Here is a 26,187-nt window from a genome sequence, read left to right on the forward strand (position 1 = left end):
CTTCTTTGATGTGTCTACTTATAATCACAATGCTTCCCAAGTAGACCTTTATGAATAGTTCATGCCATCAACTAGCACAATAGTTGAGTTTTATATTGTTTCTACGGTTGATAACCAATCAGAAAATTTAACATGTGACAACTCATGTCTTAGCTGAATTCGAGCAAAAATCCTTTAGCATTGCATGATTTGAAGGACAAATTATTGGTCACAAAGGAGAGAGTTGTGCAAGTTCTTAGAAGGGTAGGTGAATCTTACAAATACATTGAGGATCTTACTTGGAAATTTCAAATTGAGGAGAGACAAAGGGGAGTTGCAAGTGGAGTCACTAGTACTCAATTGCACACAATCAAAGAAGCTTTTGAAAGGATGAAATCAGAATTTTCTCAGCTTGTTATTGGATAAGGATCCTGCTATCAGTTTGTTAAAGATAAGGAAAGTGTGGTGGATGAGCTTTGTTCGCAAGAAAGCATGATGCACTACTCATTATGCAAGGCTGAACATCAAAATTCTATTGCAGCCACTCGCAAGGAGGATGGAAATAATTTTAAGACTATGGAGATGACACAGATTGTTGAAGGAATCTCTAAGGAGGGATGACTGTTATGTCCTGTTTTTTTGGGACATTTAAAGTTTGAACGACAATAAAGTATTAAAATGAGTTTATTGGAGCTTAATGCAAATTGATAGTCATTTAATTAAAAAGGGGAATAATAAAGAGACAAAGAAAGGAGTTCCAAGAGACAGATAGTTGGAAAACAAAGGGTCACATGGATACTCTTTAAAAGCATGCGGGGAAGCTCATTTGGATTATGCTTGTTTTTCCTTGGAGAACTCTAGGAAGCTTGGGCTTTAAGGAGGTTTGAGGTATATCCAGGGTACCGTGAATTATGGTTTGGAATATAAAAGGAATGATTAATTATTCTTGACAGGATACACGGATACATGGATGCAGATTATGCAGGTTCTTTTGATGATATAAATCCACATCCAAATTTTTTTTCTTCCTTGCTTTTGGACTTATTTCGTAGGGAAGTAAGAAGCTGGTCATAGTTGACCGTTCCTCAATAAAAGCCGAATATCATAGAGTAACTGCAGCAGTGTGTGAAGTAGTTTGGCTACATTTTATATTAAAAGGATTGGGAGTACCACAGAACCAGCCTATAATCTTCTACTATGACAATTAGAGTGTTCTCAAGCTTGTTCGTAGTCTAGTATTTCATGAATGGACAAAGCATAATGATGTTGACTGTCACTTCATACGAGGACATGCTCAAAAAAACAACGCCCAGCTCCAATTCGCTCAACACAAGAACAATGTGCCGGTATCTTCAAAAAACGTCTTGCATGTGTGAAGTTTGATACATTTAAGGATTCTCTAATTAGAAACTTAAAGAAATGTTGTAATAGGGGGAAATGTTGGATATTCCATCATTTGTACTTGTATAGTTTGTTTATTGGTTATATGCTTTTAATCTGTTAGGAAAATATAGCATCCAGTTGCATTTCTTTATTACAGGGTTGAATTTGTAAATGCTATTTTGAGCATATGGTTCACCGATTTTATTACTATATATTTGCAGAACTTCAGTGAGAAATATATGGAAAATATTATCATTCAAGGTTGATATCTGAAACCATCAACAATTTCTTATGATTTCTCATAGAAAGAACAAACTGTGATTACCAGGTTTAAGAAAAAATCATAATAATATTATTATAAAACATCAATAAAAACTTCTGAAAATCTTTAATGGAAATTTCCAGGTATTTAATCCATGAATTTTATTACAAAAATTTACCAAACAGCTGCCTCTGCTCTGATGCCATGAAATGGTAATGGTAAACTCCTTATATAGAGATTATGAATGATGTTTCCCAAACATAAGCAATCAAGAACAGAAACAATTACAAGAAAGTTACTAAACCTAACTAAATGTCTAACATTAACCATTGCAAGCTAAATAAAACAATATCATTTTAATAGAAAGCAGACCAAATTTGTGATCAATAAAATTGTCTTAAACAAGTTCTCAGGCTATCATTGTTTGTGTAATGTGCTTATCATCTTATGGAGGACATAACATTGGAAGCAATTTGTTTCCCAGAACTTAAATTGTCAAATATTTGATGTATAGCAGGGAAATGATTTTCTTTCTTGCATTTATGTTTAACATACCTTTTTGTAGAGAAGAAGCTACTGGGAGGCATCGCATAATAGAAGACCGTTTAATGCGACAGAAGGCTCAAATGCTGATTGACGAAGCTGCAACATGGTCACTCCTTTGGTATTTGTTTGGAAAAGGTATTTTCTCTTGTTTTGTTATTGTATTCTGGTAGACTAGATAACATATATCATAATGTTGCTTGTGTTGTAATCTGGGTTAGATTACTTTGTGAACTGTTATGATTGGGTTGTATGAGTTCCATAAAATTCATTTTTGAAGTCTTTCTTCTTGTATTGACTATGTTGAGGAAAGGTTTGCTTACATTTATTTATTTGGTATTAGGTATTTTATTTGTAGAACTTAGTAATTTACGCATGGCATGTAATTCCATTCTTATTGAAATTTATTTTCTGGAAATGGAACCTAGATGCTATTTTTGTTTCAAACTGTTGCAACATACTTCACATTTTTTGCCCGTTTAGCTTCTTTTCAAACCATTCTACTGTAATTGACCATTCTTTCCTTATTGTCCTAAGCTTCTCTTTGGAAAACAGCTGTATCTGGCTAAGTGGAGCAATTTTTTGGACATTGTTTGTCAATTTGTAGTTGAGCAATGTGCATCTTCTTTTATGTTCTTCATTGTCTGACATATCTTACTGTACAGTTTGGAGCATGGTCATGCTTGCCAGGAACATTATCTGGCATTTTATTATTCGAAACCAATATATGGATGCTTTGCTCTCTATATCTAGATGGTGGAAATTTTATTGAACCTAGTTGGTGTGCTATCACGAAAGAGACTGAGAATGTTGAATTTCACAAAGCTCATGGAATACTACATGTTGGTTTCTCCTCTCTCTACCTGAGATTTAAGATCTATAATTATATAAATATGTAGATCAGTAAAACCAAGATCTCCTACAAACACTGAAATTCGCACTCATTTCCACTTTTGCAGTTGCTCTTAAATTCTTAAGCCACAGACACATTTGTAGTTGGAAGGATCTTAAAAGGAAAACTTATGTTTCAAATGTAAAGAAAAATGGGAACTGGAAAATATCTGTGGAAAAGAAGTCAAACCTACAATATAGAAGCAATGCCCAGTAAAGGAATATATGAGGAAGCTAAAGGAAATCCAAGCAAGAAAATAAAGTACAATAAAGATCTTAAAAGCACTGAATTAGAAGAAGGGAAAATAAACAATGGAACTTTTGGGAGGAGCAAACGTAGAAAATATAACACCTGGACATCCTCAATATCTAGAAACGAATTATCCAACCAATCTCCACAATAAAAATTGTAATGCATCAGCTTAAAATCCCTCGAGAGAGCCCCTTAGATTCCCTTGGCCAATAAAGGGAAACATCTTCATTGAACACTATATAGATGTGTGTTATTAGAAGGTAAGCAAACACACAGGAGAAAATGCAAACACCGTCTTTTACATTCATGACGAGATTTTTTTTTTCTAGTTTGACAAATGTAGCAAATTTCCAATACCTTTGTTAACAATTGGATATAGTATTAGAGTAGTACAACTAAATCATTATAATCAATTATTGCTTGAGGGCAAGCAATCACAAGAAGGGTGGACTGTCATATCCCCACCATAGTGCGATCCCTGTGCTATGAGAAAATCATCTTGAAAAGACTTAATGATTTTTGTAAGGTTAATATGGTGGGTAAGTAGGGAAGGGTTCTCATAACAATGATTAACTTCTACCAAACAACAATTAATAAGAGGTAGTAATCATGGAAATGAGCAATCCATTAGCATTAGCAAATATCTGATTTAAGATTAATTATTTTCAAATTCAAACTCAAAGAAGTGCGATGTAGTTGGGTCATGGAAATATGGTCCCTCATAAGGAGAAAGTGTAATGCCCCGCTCGGAGATCCTTGGAACAATGATAAATATAAGCCAAGACAATATTTTTTTAAACAAGTATGGATGCACACGACATGCAACATATAGGGATCACAATGATCGCAATGGAAGACTAACCAAACATCTCGACACCAATGGATCTCCAAATGCCACTACTGGCCAAAATGATTGACTATGGAAGACGCACAATTGAATTCGAATCAAAACATCCTGAATTCAAAATGTAATGCCAAAGGATTGAAGAACACCTAAGAGGGTAGCCAAAACAATTCCTGAAAAAGTTAGGGTCAAACCGAAAAGTGCCCGCTGTCTGCTCGGACATGTTTTTACAAATACCAGGCGATAGTTTAAATCAGCTCTGTGCAATACTTTCCAGTATCGTACAACCTTTCTCAAGAAGGGGGGTGATACTTTTAGGGTTTGGGTGACACTCCTCTAAAGGGTGTGTAATACATTACAAGTATCGTACAACACTTCTTCAAAGGGGGTGCGATACTTAAGAGTGTCACAAACATTTCTCTAAAAGACGTGCGATACAATCAAGGAATGCATGATAGATCTCTTTTGGGCATGTGACACTTTATAGTATCGCCCCATGTTGACACATGGTCACCCAAGAAAACAAGAAAAACTTTAAGGGTGAATTATGGGATAAAACAAGAACTTAAAACCTCCACACTGGGGAGTACCGGATCCACAGTCAAGGTATGGGCACTTGAACACAAAAGCTATAAGACGAAATCTGCATCTAACCATCTAACAAGCAGTGAAGGGAAAGTACAGAAGGAAACATCGTAGTGTACTAAAACAACATTGCAATAAACTAAAACAACATCGCAATGAACAAAACAACCAAACTAAGTACGTGGTTCCTCCCAACCATAATAGCATCATAAGACCATCGCGGGCCCGAGCCATCCCCTGCACGTAACATCCCAAACTACCGATCAGATCGTCGGTGCTATCTTATGAGGATGTCATTACTAAAACATGCTACAACATAAGCATAAGAAAATTTAACATGCTAGAAGTAAAACATAAGATAATCCTACAAATCAACTCGTTATCTACATATGCTAAACATCATAAAAAGGAAATGCATCAATACTAACATCATCTAAACATGATATACAGGCATTCCAATGAAAGCACAAGTCACAAGAAAGCATACTCCGGAACCAAAAGTACCAAGTGAAAACATCCAGTAATGGTCGCACTAGGACAATAGATTGTCTTTGTACACTGGTCCCCAGCAGTGGTATAGGTAGCTACGCCTCCCAATCATGTGGAACCCATAGGTCCACTCCCGTCGTACTGATGGAGATAATGATCCAACCACAAACACACATAAAGCAAACGTCCATGGGTAATACTCACGCCAGACAGTATGATGACTGAAACCAAGAACATAGACAATGCACAAACTACAGGTCTTGGTCAGACACTCAATGGGCTACTAAGTAGAGGCTGACGTCATGGAGAGTTGCTTGGCATTGACAAGTCCAAGCTCGGATGTGCATTTCAACTCCTCAACAAATGGCCCCGCACATACATTTTATTATTTTAAGTTCTATTACCACCTAGTGTTTTCTTTAATTATCACTTAATTAAAACTTCCTTTGCTAACCCTATGGGAAATAGTCACTAGACTGCGAGATAGAAGCCCCCTCCATGTGCTACCCTACCCTACCCATGCACATCCAACGATGAGTGCCCATAGGCATGCGTATTCCCAACCCAACCCCAATGATCATAGCTTCCGGAAATACCATGGAAGATTGGGGCTCGCAAGTCACTCGACAAATGTAAGTGCACGTACTTGTGTGTGGTGCACCACCATCATGAAATTTCCCTTTCTCTGGTTTTATATGATATTTCAAACCTCTAATCAGATCTTTAAAATCAAACAACCAATATTTCAAAGATCCACCAATTTCTTAATAAACCCCATATCGGGTATGCCCGAAATAGTGCCAAAAACTTCACAGCTTCACATATTATTAATAAATCTGAAAGTGGACATTTTTTTAGAAATTTCAGCAGCATAACAGCCTCCAAAATGACAATTCTAGATATGTATAACATTTACACAACAGCTCCCAAACGGAGGACAAAAACAATGCTCATTGAGCTCCCGTAAACAACACAAAATAGCCGGAAACACCACAAAAGCACTGATAATCTATGATAGAAGTGTAATTATGACCAAATACATATATTCAGCTCTATTTTAACATCTAAATGTCTGATATACAGCAGCAACCCAAACTGATATGAAATACTCAACCGAAAACACTACACTTACAAAAAACACACCCGAAAACCCAGAAATCTGCACAGTTCAGCACAAAGGCAAACTCTGCATGAGCATGCACATGGAATGGCTTTAAACTCCCGTCCTTAGCCTTCCTAGAAACCTGCAAACTCCCGTTCTTGGGTCTCCTTCTCCACAGGTTTGGCAGCCTCTGAAGAACAACAAAGAAATGAGCAAAAATCAAGTTCTGGAATGAGCCCCAAATGCCTCCAAACCCCTTAAAAGAGGGCATAACCCTAACTCATGTCCAAGAGGGCTTAATAAAACATATTTTAATAATAATTTTCATTTATTAGTCCATTCGCTTCCAAAGATTATCCCCTTTTGCTGAAACTTCGCCTTTTTGGGCCTGCCTGCCTTAGCAAAGATTATTATTTTTAATTATTTGAAAAAGGGACATGACACATCACGAAGATCATAACACAAGGACTGGATGAGAGAACACAATACAAAACATCACTCAATCGAAACAGTCTCGGGAGGATGGATGTGACATGCATCCCAATGCAACATAAAAGTGCAACAATGGTCTGAATGACATCCAAATGGATGATCCAGGTCCACAACCAAACTCATGCCAAGAAAACTTGAGAAAACATGGTGGCATGCAAAATGAGGTAAAAACCCCTAAAATTGGAAAACTTCGAAATTAAAACCCATTTGGTCTTTGGGTACAAAACCCTCGAAAATCTAAATAATATTTGGGTACGAACACCGTATGCGAAAACAACCAATATAACGACGCAAAACCCCAAACCCCCATCCCAAAAATAGGGAAAGTGTTCATACCCTACCAATCGCGCAGAACCAACTAACAGAAACGGAGGGGAACACTAGTTCTCAGCCTCCTAACAAACTGCTACCAGAAATAGAAGCTGAAACAAAATAGAAACAAGAAAACAGGAAAGCCCTACCTGACAGCAAAATGGGCAAACACTGAAATCAGCCTGATAAAATAAATAACCTGCTGATATTGCCGAAAGTGACGACAAAGCAAGGTCTCCTCGAGCCGGATCCAACAGACTGACTTCGCGAAGATCCCACATTCATAGCTCTCACAATAACAGAAAACCAATCCTTCAGAAAGAGGATTTCAGAAAAGCTCTCCAATTTCTAAATCGCAAAATCGAAAAGTGAAAAAACAAATCCCTTTTCCAATACTTATTCACTTTTTGAGTGAATAATCGATTAGGGAAAATAGCTAGTTAGACTAGCTAGACTCTGGATCAACTCAAACGAAAACAAGTTATTCCTTGTAACAAGAATTCACTTGAGGCAAAGCTGCCAAAGATTAAATTCAATAAAATTTGAAGTCAGAAAACCCAAAACAATAGAAATTAACGTAATAACTTTTGTGACAATGCGAACCTCTAAAAGCATAGACACGTTCATTGGTCTAATCACATAATGCTGATGAGTTTGGATTTAATAATCACCGAAAGGTTTAATTAAACAATTAAAATAAGGATATGTTGACCATACAGGGACGACATTGGTAAAATGAATAGCTGAATCACTAACTCCATAGGCCATTGACGGATATAAATCCTGCACACTGAAACACACAATCAAGTACAATTGCATATAATATCATAGCCGAAGCAGTAATGCATTAAATATGTAATTAATCCATTCACATCACTCACATTCGCATAAAGCATAAAGAGACAAGAATGAAGTAAATAACCATAGCATAAGATTCATCACATGACATAATTAGAAAATATGTGCAAATACTAGATAATCAGATATCATCATAGACCTACTATCATCTCAAAATGGCATCAACATGCAAATATGATAAACTGAACAACATAGCAATAAAGCATCTATGGTACTGAAATCAAAGTATAGCATCCGACCCTCAGGTCATCTCAAGGTACATATAATAAGAGTATCAAGTATCTCTCGAATCAAAATAGACAAGGTACCAACTGCAACACAAGAGGCACTACAGAAAGCAATCCAAGGGCTGCATATCTTCAAAAGAAATGATGTAATATAAGTGGAGAGGGCCACAGTGGGGAGAAAAAACATCAAATAGACGGGTACATAATACAAGTACTTTGTTATGAATGATTAACATTTTTATAGAACCTATCTTCTTATATTCATTGACATTGATTCCTAAGCTCTTAATATAGTCAATTTGATTATATGCATCAATAAAAATTGTTTACAATAACTCTGATGTTTACTGTATTTTTTTGCGTAAATGTATATGTTGGAACATGTTTGCTGTTGAGCCAAAAGATCGACATGCTAACACCCAATACAAATGCTAAAATTAAATGGATCCACAAGTTTTTGTTAGTCCTTGTTTGGAATTTGAAGGGAGACACTGAGATTAATCTAACAGTTGCCCCCTCAGTGACACCTGGGGGATTTGAACTGACGAACCAGCTCTGATACCAATTGCTGGAGCATGTTTTTCATTGCACCAAAAGATCTGCATATTAAAATCCGATACAAATGCAACAGATAAACAGATACACGAGATTCGTTTAGGCCATGTCCTGAATCCAAAGGGAGATGTTGGCAACTAGTCCAACAGTATATACATGTGTTTATTCCATAATCAATCAAATGTAAAGTTGGAGGCAGTAATTTAAGGAGATTTAGTTTAATGGCTCCGTCGAACCAAGTACACTACCCTAAGGTATGGGGTTGGTCATAGTTGGACATTCCTATCTCTTGTGGGCAAAGAGGCAAGTTGATTATCCAAGGAATGGAATTGGTCATAGTTGTATCAGTATGTTTCGACTTCTTGTGGGTCTAGAGGCGATCTGATTTCCCATCATGCCCCTCTTAGTCCACACCTATTTTATTTTGCAATTAACTCTTATTGCCCCCCAAGAGTAAATTGTCACTCAAGGGGGCCCGAGTTTGGGTAAACCTAGTGTGCCACTTTGCCTTAGTTCGAACCAATCTTTATGATTTGAAGTTGGGCACCCACTTTTGGGACTGCCACTTTTGAGATTTAGGACTTAGGATAGTAAGAAATTTGCTTGTTCTTAATCATCATCCACAACATATCATTTCTTGTGTCTACGCTTCCAATCAAGGAAAGGCGTTGGAAAGAAGTTTTAGAGATCACATGAGCACTACATTGGAGATTTGTATCCTTATTCGAACCAAAATCCTCAACTTCAGATCTGCAGATCCATTTGGTTACTCACAGCAAAGGTTTGTGACATTGATGAGGCAGAATGATCACATAATCTGAGCTTGACAACAGTGACATCAATTAGAGGCTACATTAATGATCATTCTCAACAAGATTTGAATCAATGGTTGAAAATAAGGAGACAAGATACAAAAATAACAATCCATCATTTCATGAACAATATATACTGCCAAGCGTTGACAAATTTTATAACATATAATAGTGCAGATCACATAACATTACTAGCACATGTTCAATCAATATACTCTTGATGTTTGGTAGCTTCTGTTGGATAAACCTATATAATTATATATAAGATATAATTTATATATAAGTTTATTATTATATGAGAGAAATATATATATATATATATATATATATATATATAACAATGATTAAAATGTTTATTATATTATTTATCAAATTAACAAATAAACATGTCTCATCATGAGACATGTCACTTCATATCCTTTTCTCATTATAAATAAAAGGTCGCTGCCATTTGGAACACACATAGCAAACATTATGGCAATGCTGTTACAGTTACAACGATCTGGGAAAATCAACATGGTATCAGAGCTAGGCTACAATATATTCAGCGTACAGATGAGAAGGAATAAGGAGATGTAACAAAATTCCTCATTCTCACATGCAAAATTAAACATTAAATTAAATCAATGTTTGCGATAAGTAGTAAGCCTATCCAGTTTACCATATCGGGGTTCAAGTCAACAATCTACCAAGCACAGATTTGAAAGCAATGTATGGGGATCGCTAAATCAATACAAGTCAGAATTGGATCTCGACTTGGCAATAATGTAGATCAGAAGTCTTCAACTAGATTCAAATCACAGAGTTGGAGAGGCGGATCTTGTTCTGATTTATGCAGGTATCCATGTTGAACTGACCAAGCCAAAGCAGTGAATGCTCAACAATCAAATAATTATTGAAAATAATCGTTTGAAGTTCATTTTAAGTTAATAGATCACATAAACTACAATTGGAATCTCTGCATTTCAGAAATGAAATATATTTCATCGGCAACATTCTGAACAGAGGCCGGTTGTGTAATCGACACTTAATTACAAATCAAACAATAATAAATCATTAGTGTCACCCACAGACTTGACATTGCCTAGGCATATAAATCTGCAAGTTATCACAATGCCAATAGTAGGAGGTACTAAATATATTATTACAACACTAGATGGAATGTCACGTCCGGCTAGGTTGGAAAGAAGTTTCAAGAAATCAAATTTCAAATGTGGCGATTTTATGGATCATGGCTCCCTACCCAGTTATTGCAAAATTACAAAGGAAGATTCTCATGTGTGTGAGCATGAGTGTATCTTTCAATGGCGAGTCTACAAATAATTTTGTATAAAACAGTCTTGAGAGTCCTAAGTAGAGCACTACAGAGAGAATGAAGAATTGCTCTCTGGTCTGCTGGAAAAACTCTTCAAACTCATGAGCTCAAAGATGGAAAAGTCTCTCCTCTATTTCTGATCAGCCCTAATATTTAGTGGACCAATAAAATTTATCCTTTCTTTGACACTCAAGAGTTGGGGCTCTTCAATGTCATCATGAGTGATCTAGAATGCTGACGGGGCCTTCTAGTTTGTCCTGGAAAACCTTAAGGGTTATGAAAAATGTGGGATTTCATGAAAATTATAGTGCAATGTAAGGTTCCCACGTTTCTAGTTATGATGGACAGATAAGAGATTTTAGATAGAGATAAGGAGAACAATAAAATAAGAGAAGAAAAGATTTGTCGGCATTGCTATCAAAAGGAAAGAAGAAATATTTATATCAAATGAAGATATTTTCCAACACTGCCACTGCAGAAGATAAGGAAAATGATACCTTCTTCACAATAACTGTAATGGAAGGACTGCAGGTCCCTCTTGGAAAGTAAGTGCATTAATCAAGAATGATTGAGCATTGTGGAACGGGTATCATATTACATGGGCATGGTATACTATAAATTACCAAGAGGACACCTACGAGGACATGATGGTGTTGTTGATCAGTCTTCTAAAGGTGTGATATATTATTTCAATATTAATCAATAGAAGTGTGATCATAATTATAATGCTTATGATTATTTATTATTTCATTTATATGGATAGATACACATGTAGATTTATGGAAAATGGTTAAGAGGCTAATGTAAATGGTTATCTAAATTTGATATTATTATAACGTAAGAATATTTTACAAGGGAAATAGTTGGTGGTGTTAGTATGAGAGGAGATTGATAATCTCCAACTAACACAACCGTATATTCTCTTTTAATGTAATAAATAATTGTTTTTGGCTATGATAAAGTCTAAAGGAATAAAAGATTAAAATTCGATGTGTAGACCCATATTTATTTGTATTTCTATAAGAGCTATTTGCCTTGATCTTTTCCTCCGTGAATGTTATTGCAGGAAAAGGGAGATTGATATCAGATTTAGAGGGAGTCCGACACTTCTTCAAAGACAACTTTGGATGAGGAGCTTAGAAGATTGAAATTCAGAGGGAAATTGACATCTCATTAGAGGCAACCTTAAAAGAGAGGGAGTAGATAGAGGATGTGATTCAGTCAACCTTCAGTAATCTTAGTTATATTGATTCGGAGGGAGGAAACTATGTTGAGATGGATTCTCCAGTGATCAATAAATTGTAGTAGTCAAGAGGACTGTGCTTCATAAATATATTTCGTGACTATGCGATTTTAATGGGCCTATCCCTTGTGTACATCATGAGGAAGTGACGACTTCCAAATGATGTCACTTGTATTTGCATGTTAATGAAAGATGACGATTTTACAATATCTTAATTTTCTATTATGATGGATATCTTACGATGTCTATGCAGATCATGATAGATTATACTTTGCATGGTGGATGTTTATATGGTACGCATTATGAGAATGCATGTACACATACTTTATAAACATTTTTGAGTACATGGTGAATGTTATGCATGATGATATTTTGGAAGGCCATTACACAGAGTACTTGGTGAATATCACACATCTTGATTTTTTGGAAGGCCATTACTCATAGTATTTGGTGAATATTTTGCATCTCAACATTCTGAAGGCCATTACTAAAAGAGTATCTAGTGAATATCATTGATATTCTGCGAGGCCAGTACTCATGATATTAGATGTGATATCAGACACTTTTGAGTAATTGGTGAATATCATATATTTTGGGAGACCAATACTCATGATATCAGCTGTGATACCAAACCTTATTGAGTATTTGGTGAATATCATATGTTGATATTCTAGGAGACCAATACTCTTGATATCAAAATGTGATATCAGAATGATGGATATCATTTGTTCAAAGATTCTTAATCTTGCTAACGTGATATTACTTTGAGGTAATACTTGTGTTTATCCTCCCTAGATAAGAGGGAGTGTTGATGTCTAGTAGCTTCTGTCAGATAGACCTATATATAAGATATAATTTTTATATATAAGATTTTTATTTTATATATATATATATATATATATATATATATATATATATATATATATATATATATATATATAAAACAATGATTAAAATGTTTATTATATTAATTATCAAATTAGTGAATAGACATGTGCCATGGAGGGACATGTCTCTTCATATTCTTTTCTCATTAGAAATAAGAGGTTGCTGCCATTTGGAACACACATACAATACATTATTGCAGTGCTAATACAGTTGTGACGATCCACCAAAATCAACATTTACTTTCTTGATCGCATACCAAGACACTTCGCTATTCTATTCCATACATCGACATTGCATTCCTCATCCATTAACATCATTATCTTATTTGGATCCTACTTTACATTTGCACATATTGGATCACATATTTACATATCACTGTCATATACAATAATCCAGCCAATTACACAACTATTGACTACAAATCCTCATACATAGTTGGCATCATCGACGCTTAGAATGAACATCATTCATTTTTCCATTAACAAAAACCGAGACATTCACAATCGATCATCATCACTGAATTCATATTGGCATTAACCTAGGACAATGACTTGCATCATTGGTGACATCATTGGATCAGCACACACAATGATATACATTATGCCATTCTCATAGCCTAATTGTGGACATTGCTTCTGCAGATCCGACAATGCAAACTCCACACATACTCGGACTCATATACAAATCAACAGTATCATAATACAGGTGCATTAATATCATTATATTATAGGCATCTGATTGCATATTCAGTTTGCATATTGATTGTATGCTTGTGTTCAACATAGATACTTATCATTGGAAGATGTCATCTCTGATTGTACATTGCTTTGATAATAATTGTTGATCTTTGATTTCACCTTCAATTTTGTATTATGTCCATGTCTCCGTGACTTTTTACTTGGGACATTTCATTACCCAAGGGATGGAACTGCTTGAAGTTTGATGTTCTTGCTGCTTGTGGGGTTGGGATGATTTCATACTGTCGTGTGTATTGTTGCTTGTTGTGTTATAAAATCCCCACTTCATAAAGGGACCCCCTCTTTTTGCTTGGCAGTAGATGTAGGTGCCTTTGTTTGCTTTGGTTAGTGGCACGTTTTGCAAGTCTATAAGTCAGAGAGATAAGTTTGGGCAACTTTAGGCCTACTTGTAAGAGTCAAGCAAGTTGACTAAAGTGAAGTTGGTGAGAAGTTCAACGCTTAGCCAGTGGTCTAGTAGGGTTGAGGTTTAGAAGTCTAAGACCTGTTCAGACAAATATTAAGCTGGTTTTGGAGTGTTTCCATCAACAAGAGAGAGTGGAAGTCCATTTGGAAGCATGAGAAGTTGAAACCAAGAGATAATGGTGGGAAACAGATTTGGTGAGCTTTGAAACCAAGATTGGAAAGAAGACATTTATCTGGTGTGGAGTTGATATGGAAGTACAAGAGAAGATTCCATTATGGGATGGATTCATCAAATGGCATAAAGAAAGTGAATGATTTGGAAGAATCAAGACTTGGGAAGACTTACAACTGTGTCGGGTTCTGACCTGGCCGTGGACAAGCTTGTCCAAGGACTCCCTAAAATTCCGCCCCTTGGCTTTGAGGAAATTTTAATTCCATGTGACTTTGTGCATAAAAAATTGGAGGTTTCAAGGCATAAATCTGAATTTCTCACCAGAATAGATCCAATTAAAGGGGCTAAAAGGTCAAACATTTCCGTGAAAACATCATGATCAGACCTCCAATCAAGAGGAAAGGGCATGATTAACTCCAGCATTTCAAGGTGAAACAAGGCCCAAAGCCATGAACGAAGATGAAGTGAATTTCAAAGACAACACAAGGTCAAACTTTGGCAAGTTTAAGCTTCAAATGAAGAAATCAATCCAATGATGTGAGAGCTTGAACAAAGGCTGTCAAGACCTGTCCAAGACATGGTTGGAATCCGATTAGAGCTTGGAAACACTCCTAAGTCTATGGTAATTACAAAGATGAGCACTCGCAACCCAAATGTTAGCTCAACTGATCCGGAGGTATTGAAAGACCAATTTCTCCCAAAAAGATATTAAAATCAGATCCTCAATAAGAGAAATAAATCCATGATCAGACCTCAAATGTTCAAGGTAAAAACAACATCTATCCATTATTTCTTGATCAAGGTAGTTTTAGAAGATGAAAGTGAGAAAGGCTAAAGCGGAGTGAAGTTCGTTTTGAAGAAGGCATGAGGGTTATAAAGGGAAGAAGTTGCCTTTGCAGCATTCCTAAGGCTGGTCAAAAGTCAACCATGCCTTGGACAACGCTGTCCTAAGGCTGCTCAGAATCCAACCATGCAATGGACAGCTTGTGTCCAAGACACCTCTAAGCTCTGCCAGCTTGTAGAGTGGCAATTGAAACTTGAAACTAGGCTGATCCCTTTTCAAACTCAATTTTTTCTAATAAATGCATGTTAAAATGATTTAAAATTGTGCTGAAGATAGAAATTTTCAAGTTATTTCAACTAGTTAATTTTGGAATTTGAAGGTGAATGCAAAATTCGTAAGGGGTTTCCTATCTATTTCTCTGACTTAATGCATTTTTTTCTTTTGTTTTGCTAGATGAAATGGAGGAAGGATAGGCCTGGAGGTAAAGAACTATGACAAAGATCAAGCTTGAGACTTCAAGTATCAACAAGGTGTGAACCATTCGTCAAAGGTGCAAGCAAGAGGATGGTTCAAGATTGAAGATCAAAGTGAAGATGCAATCCCAAGGGAGCAAGATCAAGATGGAATTCATAGAGCAAGAACAAGGAAATTGAACAAATTTTCAAGTCTACAAGTGAATGAAAATCATCACCAACCTAAATTTCCTTCGGAAATCTAACTCTAGTTAAGAAGTTCCAATGATAGGAATTACCTACGTCACTTCTAGACTTTCAAAATCATGGCAAATGAACAACTTTCAAAATGAAAGAGGTTATAAAAAATATTGAAGGCTTGATAATGTTTAGTATCAAAAAGTACTAATTTACCAGGATTAATCAAGTTTAAAACATGAGCATGTTGAGGTGGGACCCGCTCATTTTGACTGAGTAGAAAATTCTAGTTACACTTGTGCAATAATATTTGATCAAATTACGACAAGTGTATTTTTGGAGGGCATCAAATGTTTCTACCTAACCAATTTTTTGATTGGCCCACAAGGTGGTCCATTGTAATTGGATAAGCATTTAATGCTTGTAACTAGTAGTTGTACTAGGGTTGCGTTGGCATAATCTTGGCCCTTTATCTTGAATCGATCTTGATGATTCATTGTAATTGGGCTTACTCTATAAGACAAGGCTTTATCATTTGTAAACATGAGACTTGGAGAGAGTGCAGCTACTGCCAAAGTAATTGTAGATTCATTGTTGGTTTGCATGGTGGATTACTTATGTTATTTTGTAGTATTGCATGGTTTCTACATTTCCTTACTTAAGAGTAGGATTCCATTTATGTTGAGTACAAATATAAGTAGATGAATGGAATATATTGAATGGTGAATTATGGTTAGGCTATGTTCATACCTTTTGGTACTGTTGATTGCAAGTGGTAGTGTAAGGTTGGTATGAACTAATTGCAAGTAGTTAAGTTCAAATGGAAATGTTCATTTGGGTTGAGCCTTTATTGAGCATTATAATGTGTCGACATTATGAAAATGATATATGCATCCTTAGAAGCAAGCACCCTCCTTCGCTTAGTTTATTTGGTGAAGCAAGGACCATTAGAGTTTCACCTCATCATCAATGATCTCTTGGATTGTTAGAGTTAGATTAACTATCTCAACTCTTTATCTATTTTTTGTATGTTTCATTAGATATAGTTAAAGAGGCTACGTTTTTAAATCATTCAAATTTAGAGAGTTGTGTAATGTCCCCTTTTTCTGGGACATTATAATTCTATGTGCTCGTTCGCTTTGCCTAGGTTTCAGGGGAGGAAAGGTTCTTTGCAGGGTTCAGTTCAAGGTTTGGCCTAGACATTTCCAGTTTCAGACCCATCGGAGTAGTTTGGTAGGTTGTCTGGATACTTACTATTTTTAGTAAGTAAACAGAGTGCAGTATTTTCGGTACCTCAGTGGTCGTTTGGAAGCGTCTCGCTGAGAGCTTTCCAATGAGCTATTGCATAAGATTATCTAATTTCATTTGGTCAGCTATTTTAATGCCTGATGATTATATGGTTTCCTAATTAAGTGACTATTAAAGTCATTTAACTTGTCTCTTTATTTTTAAAAAGTTACTATGTTCACTTAAGTGACTAAAGGACAAAAAAGGTGCTTTATCCCACATTGTTTAAAAGAGCGTGCATCACTTTGGGAAAAGTTATAAAGGGACAACAAGCTCCACACATGAGGATATGAAGAATATAATATTCAAAACAAATATTAATCTAGGAGCTGGAAACAGTTGCTGATTATTTCTTTTAGGACGCAAACCCTTGAAGAATCTTTGAAGGTTGAATGCAAACCTAGCCTTCTTACAGGGTTATTTATATTTCCAAATCTGACTGTTATTTTTGTGTATAAGATTGGATTACTTGGATTGTTGCACATTATTGTATTACTGTTGTATAATACAGTAACATTACTTGGCAACCATTTGTGTTAATTCCTGATTTATGTATGTATTTCTAAATATTGGAGGAAATAAATGAACTTTTCTAAGTTTTCTTGTATTCAAATCTGCTGGTTATAAATCTATTAAAGTTCTGGAAATTGTATCAAGTATTGGTTTTCTGTTCGCTTTTGAAAACTGCACATTTTTATCAAGGGTTATTGGAAAATATCCGAAAGGGATAATACAAGTTGATATCCATTGAATGAACAACGTAAGTCCCCAAGTGATTACGAACAAATAACAAGATTAAGTCCATAATTAGAACGAATCTTGAAGTTGTCTTAGTTAATCACACAACCATATATCGTTCACCATTTAAGCTTCCTTATTGGAGTGAAGATTTAATATTTGGTGTTTGATCTGGGAAAAGTAAGTGCTTCATCCTGCATTTCAAAGCAGTTACAAAACTCACATCAACACTGCTGTTTTGAGTTTCCTACCAAAACAATGTCATGATTGATTATGAGATAGCTAGCCAATCTTAATGCTTATCAAAATCTATTTATTTACTAAATGATTTATTTTTTCATTATTTCTCAGAGTTGTTAATGAGTAATTAAGGTCAATGTAGTATGTTATTGTTGGAAATTGTTGTTTTTGTGTATTGACAAGTAAACTCCAATTTGAGACATTACATTATTTTTGTCAACGAGATCCACCTCATTGGGCTGCCTACTTATATTACACATGTTTTATATTTGTAGAATGTTATATTCTAAATTTTGATGACAATTCCATGGAGTCTCAAGTACAAGGAGAACAATGGCCAAGATTTTGGGATGGTGGGGGAATGACAGTGCAAATATTCATTAAATTTGAAAAATAAGTTTTAAAATGAATTTATGAAACACTAAACTCAACGTCGAACAATTAAAATGCTGAATATCAATTTATTTCTATAATAGTCAACCAATATGATGATTATATTTAAAATTTAGATTCAATTGACCAAGTGTTCGATGCCTCTTGTCATACCCAAAGCTTGTGCCCAAATCCTCATCATTTGAGTTGTCAAAATTCTTGAGTTGAAGCTTTTCTAAACCAATGTTGGCCGATTTTCTTTATGTGGGGATCATTGTTAACCTATGCTAGCTTCCCTGGTGCTACACCCCATTAGTAGTTGGACTTCATATGTATATAAGGATTTTGTGGTCAATATGACACTATTACTTCACCACCCAGAAGTAAGCCTATTTCTTTCAAGAGAGTGGATAAGCTATATGTAGAACAAATCTTCTCAACAACAAAAGAACTAGAAACTTAATATTTTAAATTTGTTAATGTGACTAGATCAATTTAAGATCAGAATATAAATGTCTTTTTAATTTTCTAATTTGAAATAGATTGAATCACATTAACATGGCATCAAAGCCTTGCTAAGGAAGATCCGATTAGATTTGAGAGTATAGATTACTTAGAATATAAATTTCCTATTAGAAGAGTAATCACATTCCATTCTTCATAATAACAAGTGTAATCAGATTTGAGGACTGCCTTGAAGGAGCATCTAACTTCATATATCTGAAGTACAGAGTTGTACTAATATTGAAAGAAAATGAACTAGATTCATTTGTGAAAGGAAATACATCTAAACCAGAAAATGATCCTGAGAAAACCTAATGGATGAAGAATAATTGAAAGGCTATGCGAATAACTGTAGATGCAGTTAGGAACCATATAGTTCCAATTATATCAAATTGTGATATTGTATACCACATGTTCAAATCACTTGAAAATACATATGAAATAAACAACACCAACAAAGCTCTCACATTGAAAAGACAACTCTATCATGTGAAGATATAAGGGAGAAATTGTAACAACATACTTTATGAGGATCACTGAATTTAGAGATCAACTTTTGACAATTGGTCATCAGATTGACAATAAGGAGTTAAGATTGATGGCTCTAGGTGGACTCCCCACATCATGAAAATGATTTAATCAGGAAGTAAGAGCATAGTCAATACTGCCTAAATTTTATTGGTTAAAAATGGACTGCTTACAAGAAGAGTCCAGACTACTCACTGGAGGGATCAACCAAAATGCCATCAATGAAGATATTCATGTATGAAGCACTACCACTTATAAGAAAGGAAAGAAAAAGACTTTCAAAAGGACGAAAACTACCTATGAAAAAGGCTCTTCCAAGATGAGAAAGGACATATCTCAAATAAAATGTTTTAGATGTGATCAGTATGGACATTATGCCATAAATTGTCCTGATAGAAGAAAACAAGCCTCCTTTGCTGAAGTGGGAAAAGCTAGCATAGAAAATGATCTAGAGAAACTTGTCTTCTATTCAGCCTTATCAAGTTAAGTTTTAAATAAACTCAACACTTGGGTGATTAATAGTGGATCCTCACACCATATTACATGATTTAGAGAACATCTAGACACTTTGGTGGAAAATTCTGATGAGGAAGTAAATATTGGTGATGATACTAACTACCCAATAAAAGGGATTGGAACTCGCACCATAAATTTGAAATTAGGTATATCTCTTCAACTCACGGGAATGTTATTTGTGCCATCGATAAAAAGTAACGTAGTCTCTATTTCTGCACTTGAAGAAATTAGGTGTAGAATAAAGTTTATAGATGGCAAAGTTTTGGCATGGCCAAATAATTCCACTATTAAGAAAGCATATAATATAGGAATTAGACATTGATGTCTTTACAACTTTTGAGCTATTTCAAATCAAGCCCTAATTCATGAAACTTCTAATTCAAATGAGGTTTGGCACCAGAGATTAGGGCATCTCACTTTCGTGCCCTATCTTCAATAGAGAAAATGGTGGCTGGGTTGCCCAAATTAAATCAAACTTATGAAGGAGCATGCAAAGGTTGTGCTCTAGGAAATAATACAAAGGGAACTTTTCAAAATAGTAATAGTAAAACTAAAAACGTACTAGAAATAGTTCATTATGATTTAACAATGTTCATACCCTCCATGTGAGGATTCTTATATTATATAATTCTTGTAGATGATTTCTATAGGAAAACCTGGATATACTTTCTTAAATGTAAAGAGTTTGAAGAAAGCCTTAAGAGGTTCAAGGAATTCAAAGCTTTTGTAGAAAACATGTCTGGGAAGAAAATCAAAACATTAAGAATACATAATGGGAGGGAATATACTTCATACATCTTTAGAGAATTTTGTGTGAATGCTGGGATTAAGATGGAGTTTATTGTACCTAATAATTCACAACAAAATGGAGTAGTTGAAAGAAAGAATAAGACCATTATAGAAGCTACTAGAGTTGTGTTGTATGATCAAAACATAGAAACTTCATTTTGGGTTAAAGCCTCGAGGACAACTGTCTGCATCCAAAATAGATGTACTCATTCACTCCTAGAAAATAAAACCGTTGAAGAAGCATTCATCGACATCAATCTTGATATAAGTCATCGAAGAATCTTTGGATGTCTAGTCTACATTCATGTGCCTAAAGAGAAGAGGTCTAAGTTAGAAACCTTAGGCAGGCAAGGAATACTTGTGGGCTACAGTGAAAGATCTAAACCTTACGAGATATACGTACCTGGACGAAATTTGATTGAACTAAGCGGAGATGTCATCTTTGAGGAAGACATTGCTTTCAGGAGATCCAAAAGCTCTCATGAGATGGAAGACTGAGATCCTCCTAAAGATATGGAAGAGGATCATGTTCCTAAGGTTCAAAGTGAGTCTACAAAAGAGACTGTAAATGAAAACTAGATTGCTCCAAAAGACGAACCTAACAATAACAAAAAGAAACCACTTTGGGGTAGGAAGATGATTCAGGAAGTTTAAAAGTATGCAACACCCAAAGCAACTTTGAGAGAGAGTAAGAGACCCCACAGATTCTCTAGCTATGTTGCCTCAATGAGTGGGATCATAAAATAAGAGCGAACCTGTGTTGAAGAAGCTCTCAAACATCAAGTACGGAGAGATGCTATGTCAGAAGAGTATCAATCCATTGTAAAAAATGACGAGTGGGACATAGTACCAAGACTGGAAGGGAAATCTGTTGTTTAATCAAATGGCTTTTCAATATCAATCGTGTTGCAAATGACATTATTGAGAAACACAAAGTCCAGTTAGTTGACAGAGGTTTCTCTTAGAAAGAGGGTATTGATTATGAAGAGAGTTTTGCTCTTGTTGCCCGATACACATAGTTAGAGTAGTAATTGCTATTGGAACATCTAAAGGATGAAAGATCCATCAAATGGATGGGAAGAATGCATTCCTAAATCAGATGATTGAAGAGGAAGTCTATTTAGAGCTACCTGAAGGTTTTGTTAGACATATGTATGCAGATTAAAGAAGGCTTTTTATGATCTCAAACATGCCCCCAAAGCTTGGTATGAAAGGATTGATCACTATCTTGTGGGACTAGTGTTTTCCAAGAATGATGCTGATCCAAATCTCTATTTTAATGTAATTATTGGTGATATGTTAATACTTATTTTATATGTTGATGACCTAATCACAGGAGAAGATCACCTAATCTCTCAACATAAGAGGGATATAGCTTTAGATTTTGATGTGAAGGAGTAAAGGATTTTAAATTACTTTCTTGGATTGGAAGTCTGGCAACAGTCATATGACATCGCTCTTAATCATGGGAAGTATACTATTGACATTCTGAAGAGGTTTGGAATGTTGGAATGTATACCCATGTCTACACCAATGGAAACTAATTTGCACAAATTGAAGGAAGCAACAAGAAACTTAGAGTTTGTAGATCCCACTCTCTATAGACAAATGATTGGATCCCTGATTTATTTGGTCAATAGAAGACCAGATATATGTTATGCTGTGAATGCTCTTAGCTAGTTTATGTGGGAACTAAAGGAGATGCATCTTGTTGCCGCAAAACATATTCTAAGATACCTTTGAGGTACAATTGGATATGCTTAATTACAAAAATATAGATCTGTATCAACATGGATTCTATGACTCAGATTGGGCTGGAAGTGTAACTGATCGAAAAAGCACATTAGGATGTTGCTTCAGTTTAGGATTGATAATGATCTCATGGATCAATAGGAAGCGGTTCTCAGTTGCACAAAGCCCTACAAAAGCTAAGTACTTTGCGACCTCTATGGGAGCAAGAGAAGCAATATGGCTTAGGACATTGTTGGTGGGCTTATTTGGTGAGCCCTTGAATCCTACTATGATCCACTGTGATGGTTAGAGGTGCATCAAGCTTTTAGTGAATCCTACTATATCACTGTATTAGAGACATAGTAGAAAGGAATGTGATCCCATTGGAGTATATTAGTACATGTAATCAGACAGTAGACATTCTCACCAAACCTTTATCCAGGGTAAAAGTTGAACACTTTGAGAATAAACATGGTATGTTGAAAATGTAAGTCAAACTTGAGAATGAGTCTCATTTAATCTTTATTTGTACTAATATATAAAAGATGTTTAATGTGTAAACTCTTTTATTGTCATGTGTGTGAGTCCATGATTTTATGGCCCCTGTGGACATTATTGAAAGGTGATGACTTTTCAAATAATGAACACTTGTATTTGACATTGTGAGGTGATGACTTTACAATGACTTGTTTCACTATCATGATGGATATCATGTGACTTCATATTAATGGACATGTCATGATGGTTAATATCTCATAGGAATTTTGATTGATATCATGAGACTTGATATCATTTGATATATCATAATGATCTTCAAGAGATAATAATGGCAGATGTTGTATCGATGGATATACCATGACTATAATACATATGTTAGACATTATGAGACTTGATGTTAGTGCACATACCATAATACGGAAATATGTGTTACGAAGAATGTCATGTGACTTGATATTCTTAAGCATATCATATCTTCTAATATCTTCCTTAGCTAAGAGGGAGTGTTGAAATAATAGCTTCGGTCAGATAACTATGGATGATGATAATAATCTATAGAATGATCTATAATTATATGCATTTATATATATCAATATACATTGTGTATATACATACATACATACACAATCATTATATTGATTATATTAGTAAAATTAATTATCATCCATAATGACCCGATTATCATTTATATTGTTCCAAGTATAATCTGATTTATCGATCTGCATATTGATCGATATTAGTTAGCACTGTCATTGCCATTTATAAGTATCAATAATAAGAAAATAAGATTGGATATATATCAGACCCAAATCTGGTGAAGATCTGATTATATTGCCGTCGATTATGGTATCGACCTCATATATAACCTGCATTTGTTACGTGCTTGGATATTACCGATTACAATCTGTTGTATTAAGGTAATTAAAGGGCACTGATAGTGAAGATACATGTTAAAAAAGAGACATGTTGTCCCCTTGAATTATATATATATAGTCTGACTGGGCTAAGATGCAATGACAGAAAGAAAATAATGCAAAGCATCTTAGAGTTTGATCCTTGTCTATTATTCATTTCAGATCCGCAACACTATATTCAGAATTAAATATTATTGTTTCAGAATCATAGACAATACTTGTGAAGTATTATCTTCTTATCCATCTTGTATCAACCTGCAAGAATTTTATAAGATCAATAAGAGCACTGTTTAAGAGATAAAGAAAATTAAAAGCCACTTATATTCTAGTCTGAAATAGATCTAATCACATTAACATGGTATCAGAACCTTGCTAAGGAAGATCCGATTAGATTTGAGTGTATAAATTACCTAGAATATAAATTTCCTCTTAAAAGAGTAATCACACTGCATTCTTCATAATGACAAGTGTAATCAGACTTGAGGATCATCTGGAAGGAGCATCTAACTCCGTATCTTGGAAGTTCATAGCTATGCTGATATTGAAATAAAATGAACTAGATTCATTTGTGAAAGGAAACATATCTGAACCATAGAATGATCCTGAGTTGTGATTTTGATCCTTAGAGGGATATGCCATATTTAATTATTGATTCATGAAATCGATAATCAAGATAGATTGTTGTTCTCTAAATTCACTCATTATGCTTCTAATGCATTATTTCAGTTTATTTTGTGCTTATATGTAATTTGTTTTCTTTGCCGAGTTTTTCAATTAAGTGCAACTGGAATTTTTTGTTTTGTCAGAGTCTGAGTTTTTGAATTATGCATTTGACAAGCTTTGTTTTGGAATCAATTTCTACCTTCCTGCTGCTTCCATTTGCTTATGAGCTACTTCTAACCTGAATACTGTATTGGTTAACAAAAAGAATATTCATGGGGGCTGTTTTCACCTCATCCATTTTTGCTTGACAATATTGTCACCCTGACAAAAATTATTTGTAGCTAATTGGGTTACTAGAAATTGTACCTGGCATGCATGAAACCTTAGTAGAGCTCTGTTGTATCCCCCTACAATATTTTCTCCAGATTTCCCAAACAATCCACAAAGATTCAGACAAACATTTTACATGTAAACGAGTTCTTTAAAACCAACATGTTACACTTTGAATCATGCATATCCGACTGAAAAGAGAGATCTGAATTACATAAGGATATAAATCACTGCAATCTTATTTTCTATATGGGTTAAAAATACCCTGTTCACAAATGTGCTCAATTGTGAAAGCTGTTGCAAATCGACCAAGAAAGTCTGAATGTTTCCATCCTCAAGTTTTAGAATTGAAAGCTAGAAGCTTCCCAGATTTCTCCAATAGAAATCAGAAATCAAACATAAATCAAGCATATAGAGAATGAGGCTCTCAATGTTCTTTTAAAGCACAACCCTGTGATTCTTTGTTTTCCCTTCTGTCTATCTTTTCAAATTCCTTTTTTCTGTCTCTTTATTTAGGCTCTTTTAATTTTTAAATTAAAATAACATAATAATGATTCACCAAGTTCCATTAAGTCATTTTAATACTTCATTAAATAATTAAACTAAGTTGTTATTTGATTTGATATAATTTGACAACTTAAAATTTAGTTATTTAATTGACTTCTAATGTTCAAATAGGGGACACTACAGTCCTCCCTTCTTGGAGATTGCTTGTCCTCAAGTGATCTGTATCCGCATGGTGAAACCAAATGCTTGGCTTCCATATCAACCTCGAGAATGCTGTGATATCCCTATCCTAATATAGGGTAAAAACAAATAATTTATACTAATTACAAAAGAAATATTTGAACAACACATATTAATTAAAATATAAATAAATAAATAATAAAATATGATAAAATAAAATCTCTAAAGAGACTAAGTTACAATAAAATAATTTTGAGTCTCTTAAAAGATCATCTCTAAATCGAATAAGATTAATGAGAGGAAACAAAATACATATAAATGACTACCCTTATTGGAGAGATAATCATTGAATAGATAGCAACATAGAACAAAATAAGCCTACAAATTTTTTAGTAAAATAATAGAATTATAGTTCTTATAATTTACGCAAACAATAAATAAATAAAGTAAAAGATGTTAATTTTAGGATCGCGGCAGATGATCTAACAATTGCCTTTGTATTGATTGTGTCCAAAACACAAATGAAGACTTATAAATATGAGAGGGGGAGACATGTCAAATGAAGACATGTCTCTACGGTTAAACATCACT

The 26,187-nt window shown here is 34.8% G+C and overlaps 1 protein-coding gene across 3 annotated transcripts in view; it reads left to right on the forward strand.

The window, feature by feature from the left end:
* The window catches only part of LOC149552741 (nuclear pore complex protein), a 245,634-nt gene that overhangs the window by 55,628 nt on the left and 163,819 nt on the right, over nt 1-26,187 (forward strand). For all 3 annotated transcript variants that reach the window (XM_089788287.1, XM_089788288.1, XM_089788286.1), the window contains exon 5: nt 2,190-2,305. In XM_089788287.1, the coding sequence (XP_089644413.1) occupies nt 2,190-2,305 (116 nt within the window). The remainder of the gene's footprint in view (nt 1-2,189; nt 2,306-26,187) is intronic.

The sequence above is a fragment of the Cupressus sempervirens genome, chromosome 6, assembly GCF_028749045.1.
Source record: "Cupressus sempervirens isolate cs-2001-9-10 chromosome 6, ASM2874904v1, whole genome shotgun sequence".
NCBI classification, from domain to species: domain Eukaryota; kingdom Viridiplantae; phylum Streptophyta; class Pinopsida; order Cupressales; family Cupressaceae; genus Cupressus; species Cupressus sempervirens.